Consider the following 7,001-nt stretch of genomic DNA (forward strand, 5'->3'; position numbering starts at 1 on the left):
TCTGCCTCTGCAGATGAGCATGACACTGTATCTTGTTTCCTTGTTTGCCAAGAAATAGGAGAAGAGCCAAGCTGAACAATCCAACCGGTGAGAGAACGTCTCGTCAGGGGACAAGCTGCCCAATCTGAATCACACCAGCCTGTAAAATGAAATGATGACTTGGAACTAAAGATAATTCTCTGGCCAAGTGTTCCCTTAAGATAACGAACAACTTTTAACGCAGCCAGCCAATGATCCTCCCGGGGACAATGCATAAATTGCGACAGAGTATGAATCGCATATGTAAGATCTGGACGAGTTGCAGAAAGGTAAATAAGCCGACCCACCAAGCGTCGGTACCTCTGTGGGTCATCAAGAAGACGCCCAATAGCTAGACTCAACCGATGATTCTGATCGATCGGAGACCCAACCGGTTTGCAACCGAGAAGACCAACTTCAGACACAATATTTGTTGCATATTTCTGCTGGCTTAAGTAAATACCTTCAGAACTCCTAGCCACTTCCAGGCCTAAAAAATACTTGAGATGGCCAAGATCTTTCATATGAAAGCATGTAGAAAGGTATTCCTTGAATTCTTGAATAGCAGAAGGTGTATTACTCGAGATTATAAGGTCATCGACATACACTAACACCCGAAGAGAGACCCCATTTTTGTAGTATACAAACAGTGAATAATCTGAACGTGTTTGCTTGAAACCATATGCGCGAAGTGAATCAGCCAATTTTGAGAACCAACACCGTGGAGATTGCTTAAGACCGTAAAGAGACTTGCGCAAGCGACAAACTCGTGTGTCATTCGGAGAACCAAAACCTTGAGGAATCTTCATGTATACTTCCTCATGTAAATCTCCATGGAGAAATGCATTATGCACATCCATTTGATGGATTTCATAATTCATCTTAACTGCAAAATCCAAGAACAAACGAACCGTTGTCATTTTAGCAACAGGCGAAAAAGTTTCGTCGTAGTCCAAACCCTCTCTCTGATGATTTCCAAACACCACTAAGCGACCTCTATGTCGTAACACAGTTCCATCAGGAAGGTATTTAATCGTCCAAACCCAGAGATTGCCAAGAGCTTTCTTGCCAGGTGGAAGATCAACTAAATCCCAAGTATGTTGATCTTCCAATGCCACGATCTCAAGTTGAGCTGCATCACGCCAAACTTTATCTTTCATTGCTTCATGAAATGATCGTGGTAAGACCTGAGCTGACAAACCAGATACAAATCTGCGATGGTTGTCAGAAAATTTAGTTGCAGAAAGATAATCAGAGATATGATACACTGGACCTGAGAGATGCTGTGGTGCGGATGAAGGTGTAGAGAGAGAGAGAGAGAGAGAGAGAGGAGAAGGATCAATATGTACTGCATTAGCAACAAAACCCTGCAGACGGGTAGAAGGTTTCTTTATTCGGTGTCCTTTGCCGAGAAGTTCTGTGGGCTGCTCTGGAGCTGGAGCAAGATCGTTTGTCTGAACCACAACTGGTTCGGGTAGCAGCGGAGGAGTTTGATCAGAAACACTATCAGATGCACCATCATCATCATTATCATCCATATGAACGACAAGAGCATTGATAACAGCTTTAACGGGAGAAGATGAAGTCGGGTTTGCAAATGGAAATATCTTTTCTCGGAACACCACATCACGAGAAGAGAACACAACTTTACGCTCCAAATCATAAAGCTTCCAGCCTCTCTTACCATATGGATAACCTAGTAACACACAACGACAACTCCTCGATGTAAACTTATCGCCCTTATGATCAAGATTGTGAGCATATGCCAAGCAACCAATGACCCAAAGATGTTTGTAAGAAGGAGCATATCCATAGAGCTTTTCAAATGGAGTCTTGTTGTCGAGTAGGGCAGAGGGCGTGCGATTGATAATATGACCAGCTGCAAGTACATATTCACCCCAATATTCAATAGGAAGATGTGCTTGAAACCTCAATGCTCTTGCAATATTCAGAATATGGCGGTGCTTCCGTTCAGCTCGGCCATTTTGTTGAGGAGTGTGTACACAATAGGTCTCATGAATAATACCGGAGTCCTGAAAAAACTTTGTGAGGCACATAAACTCAGAACCATTATCACTTCGTATAGTTTTTACCTTCTTGGTAAATTGTCTTTCGATCATAGCAAAGAATGTTTTCAAATGTTGGCCGACATGAGTCTTATCAGGCAACAAATATAACCAGACTGCTCGTGAATAATCGTCTACAATCGTCAAGAAATAGCGAGATCCACAAAACGCAGTAGTGCGATAGAGTCCCCATAAGTCGCAATGAATCAAATCAAAAACTTCTTTAGCATTATTAGAATTATCAGGAAAACATTGTCTAGTTTGTTTAGCTCGTAAGCAAACATCACAATTCTGAAACAAAACTTCATTATCACTAGAACCACTACGGACAGCAGGAATCAAACTAGTAATACGGGAAGAAGGATGACCAAGATGACTATGCCACAAAACTAGATCCTCGTGAACAGAAGTGTGTAGAGCCGTTGGTGTGATGATCTCCCGAAACCAGTACAATCCCTCTCTCTCTCGTTCACCCGCTCCAATCAGCATCCTCGTAGTACGGTCCTTTAAAATCAAAAGTTTATCTGTTACTTGACCAACCAGAGAGTTATCTGTAACAAGCTGACCGAAAGAAATCAGATTCATATGGAAACCAGGAACTAGATAAACATTTTGAAGAGATAAAAGAGGGGTAAGTCAAATTGTGCCCTGTTTTGTGGACTGCGCATTCAACCCCGCAGGTAAAAGAACCGAGATCGGATCAATATCATGTATATCCGTAAGGAGATCACTCCGTCCGGTCATATGGTGTGTAGCTCCAGTATCCAGAATCCAAGATGAGTTATCATTCTTACCACCGAGGCGCTCATTTGGTTTCGCATTGTTGATCACTTGTTGAATGAGTTGCCATTGTTCATCTGTGATACCAGAAAACCCTTGACGATCCTTGTCTGTAACTGATGCATTAGAGGCAAGAGCCATCGAGTTAGCGCTAACAATCTGAGTCGAGTTTGCTCTTGGTGTAGTTCCACGACCGCGACCCATGGGAGTGTTTTTGGCACGATTCTTATCTCCATACCAATCAGGATAACCAATTACTCTGAAGCATGCTGCAGCCTTGTGTCCTTTACGTCCACAAACGGTGCAATGACGAGTCATATCGCGATTCCAAGGTCCAGTTCGAGGTTGAAAACCATCAATTCCACTCTGTCAAGATACATCTCTAGTGTTGACGGTACTCGTATTTGGTGGATACCTTGGAAGTTGTTGTTGTGTTTGTGCAGCAAAACTCATAACCGAAGCTTCTTGATTAACTGTAGACCGGATTGTTTCATTCTGAGGGACAGTTTGATAGATGCTATCCAAGTCAGGAAGAGGTGTAATAGCACAAAGCTGAGATCGAACAACCCCATGAACAGAGTCATCCAAACCAGCAAGAAAATCGTGGATACGAAGAATCTCTGTCTCCTTTTCATGAGTAGCAGTGAGGTCACAAGTGCACTTTTCACATTCACACTTCTTTGTGTTTAAGCATTCCGCAATACTATCCCACAGTTTGGTTAATCTTCCAAAGTATTCATCGACTGACGAACCATTCTGTTTACAGGTAGCAAGAGAATTACGAAGCTGCTGGAGTTGAGCTCCACTCTTGATAGAGAACCGCTTCTTGATAATATCCCAAAGCTCCTTCGCCACTTCTCGAGTTGAGATAGAGGAACGGAGTTTTGGTTCAATAGTCTGCTTGATCCAACCAACAAGCAAGTGATTATTCGCAACCCAGTCTTCGAGATAAGAGGAGTCAGCAGCCGGCTTAGGTATAGATCCGTCAAGAAAGCTGAACTTTTTACGCGAACTGATAGCCATCCGCAGATTAATAGCCCATTCATCGTAGTTGTTTCCATTGAGAAGAGGATGTGAGATTACTGCTCCAGTGTTATCTCCAGAAGTTAAATCAAAAGGTGAAATAGTTTTGCGTTTCGGATTATCGGTGGTAGCCATTGATAGTACTCTGTTTGTATGTCAAACAAAACAGAGAAGAAAGCTACGTAAAAGGAAAGTTGGAAAAGAAAATATGAATATAAGAGGCCAAGGGGCTTTATACTCAGAAGCTCTGTTTCGCAAAGAAGCAAGAAAACAGAGGAAGAAGAACGATGAAGATGCCGAGAGGCGGAAAAAAAAATTAGGTTTTCAGATCGCTTGCCTACCATGACAAGTTATGAATTAGAGAATATTAACTTGTATTTCACAGACCATAAGGTCATGTATTTATACAATAGACAAGATCCTAAATCTTAGAAAATTAGGCAAGATTACATATTTGCATATATATATTTAGGAAATCTAATTTATTCCAATACTTTTTCTTGGATATTTGTGTCGTTCTCTGGTTAGAAATCTTGATTGTGAATTTTCTGTAGTCGCCTATCTGTTTGCTTGTGAAAATGTAGAACTCATTTTGTGATTCTTGTTTTAGCTAGTAATTTTTTTTTAAAAAAAATTTAGAGAAACGATAGTGGCCAAAACAAGTATAAGTAGTTAACAAGCATTCATATATCTCTCTGCATTTAAACCTTATCTTTTTCCCATGAGTTATTGGTAGCTACTACACACCACTGCGCATGTTCCTCGTGCTGAATGATCATAATGTGAGAAGAGGAAAGAGCCAAAAAGTATTTAAACCTGATAGCAGGCGGGCCTGAGAATTGTTGGCCCAGAAGCAAAATTTTTTTTTTGGCACCTTACTTTTAAAAAAAAATATGAAAAACACTGAAAAGTGTAGAGAGGAGATTCGAACCCGGCCCCCATTAGATAATATAATGCATCATTTCCGCTAGACCAAAGACCACTTTATGTATCTTTTGGCCCCTAAAATTAATAATTATAGTCCGGCCCTAAAGCAGATGCTTTACCTGACTCTATTCAGGCCTGGCCCTGCCTGATAGATACCTTTAGGTTTTTGTTTTTGGCCACTATCGTTTCACTCATACGTTTAGGTTCTTGTTTTTGGCCACTATCGTTCACTCATCCTTATCGAAATCTTGTCTTCTTCCCAGGAGTTATTTGTTGTATTATCGTCGTCTTTATATTCTATGTTAGTTACTGAGCACCACCGTGCATTTTCCTCGTGCTAAAAATCGAAGTTCCGATCAGTTACCGTAGACTCAACCCTCACTACACTATAAACCAACCCAATGTCATGGGAAAGATCATAATGTGAGATGTGGAAACAGCCAAAATGTATTAAAGCTGATAGATACCTTTAGTTTTATTTACACAGATGATTTTCTAATGTCACACCAGGAGGTTTTAAATTTTACCGCATAAACTTCCCATAAACACCGGTACAATGTGTTTGCTCTACACAACACAACTCTCACTCAAACAAAACAATCAAAATGAAGAAACCTTCAGTGACCCCTTTTTCTCATCATATTCCTGTTGGCTGCAGCTGTCTGCACCCACGGCAAAGAAGAGGTGAAGGACTACAACGGAAATTCAGTTAAGATCGGTGCAAAATACTTCATCCAGCCGGCTAAGAGCAACGGCGGTGGTCTTGTTCCAGCCCCCATTAACGTGTACTTTTTTTGTCCACTTGGCATCACCCAAGCACTTCTTCCCTACAAACCGGGCCTGCCGGTTAGCTTCGCATATGAGCCAGTTATTGTCGACACAGACTACATTTACACATCTACCTCCATAAACATCGAGTTTAGGTCCGAGGTATGGCCTGTATGCGACGATTTTTCCAAGTTATGGACAGTCGATGTTTCCTCATTCGCAGCCAAGGAGCCTGCCATTATGGTCGGTGGTGAGAAGAAGAGCCCAAATAGCTTGTTTAAGATAGAAGAAGCTACAGGAGCACACACTAAAAAGTTGACCACCTCATCTGGAACCGTTGGAACCATCCCAGGGGCTTGGTTGGGTGCACCACAGCTAATTGCCACCAATGATGAGGCTAAGACCTTATTCGTCAAGTTCGTGAAGGTTGATGATGATGCTACTAAGGCTACTACTTCTACTTCACGTGTTGATGATGTGTTGTGATTTTGCATAGTTTTAGCTTTGTTATTTCATATATATTCATGCATTAACCTTACATTTATTTGAATTTAGAGTCTATTGCATGTACATTTGCATCTTGTAGGTGTTGGATGAATTGTTTGGAGTTTTGGAGGTGATTAGAGCACAAAAGGAGCTTTCGAGGAGTCTTGAACCGAACGTGTGAAAGACAAGCATGGATGAAGGTCTTAAAGATATCTTTTGAAACTTGTCTTTTGGGAAGACATGTTAAATTGAGTTAGCTTTACAATGGAGGTGGTTTCAAGTCGTTTGGAGCTGTATTGAGGGATTTATGATCAAAATACTACACACATATCAGTATGACATTCCTAGCGGCCACCCTAGCAACATCAACAATAGCCTTCGAATTTTAAGCCTTTAGACTCATTTTTATTCACTTAAAACCTATAAAACTCATTACTATTCATTATTCTTCTTATTTTTGGTATTCTAAAGGTGTGTGCAACATGGAGAAAGTGGAGAAAACTTTAATGAGTGAGTTTTATCTCTTTAAAGCTTGCAACATGGGGGATGGGTTGTCTATCATGAGTTTGGTGGCTCTTTTGGCCTAACTTTCTCTACCTTTTCTGAAGAGGCAAGACTACTTTGGCCATATGAAGGGGCAAAAGGTGTTCTATAATGGAAGAAAGTGGAGAATAACTTTTATGAGTGTGTTTTATGCTTTATGCTTTCACATGATGGATGTGTTGTCATCCTCCTTTACTTAGGCTATAAAAGAGACTGCAAGGGGAAGGAGGAAGACACACAATACACAGAGTACAATACAACAAAGAGTAGAGAGTGAAAGTTTTATAGTTTCATATTTTGTATTTTGAGAGTTTGAGAGAAAACATTTGTTCTTGGAGTGTTCTTGAAGTTTATGTTATAAAGTCTTGTTTTCCTTTAGCCATTCTCTTC

General features: G+C 40.8%; 1 protein-coding gene across 1 annotated transcript; it reads left to right on the forward strand.

The window, feature by feature from the left end:
- The first annotated feature begins 5,370 nt into the window (after nucleotides 1-5,370).
- LOC106319958 (kunitz-type serine protease inhibitor DrTI-like) lies at nucleotides 5,371-6,068 on the forward strand. The gene is made up of 2 exons (XM_013758341.1): nucleotides 5,371-5,374; nucleotides 5,473-6,068. The coding sequence occupies exons 1-2, from the start codon at nucleotides 5,371-5,373 to the stop codon at nucleotides 6,066-6,068; spliced, it is 600 nt and encodes a 199-aa protein (XP_013613795.1).
- The last annotated feature ends 933 nt before the right edge of the window (nucleotides 6,069-7,001 follow it).

This window comes from Brassica oleracea, unplaced genomic scaffold (assembly GCF_000695525.1).
Source record: "Brassica oleracea var. oleracea cultivar TO1000 unplaced genomic scaffold, BOL UnpScaffold00722, whole genome shotgun sequence".
NCBI classification, from domain to species: domain Eukaryota; kingdom Viridiplantae; phylum Streptophyta; class Magnoliopsida; order Brassicales; family Brassicaceae; genus Brassica; species Brassica oleracea.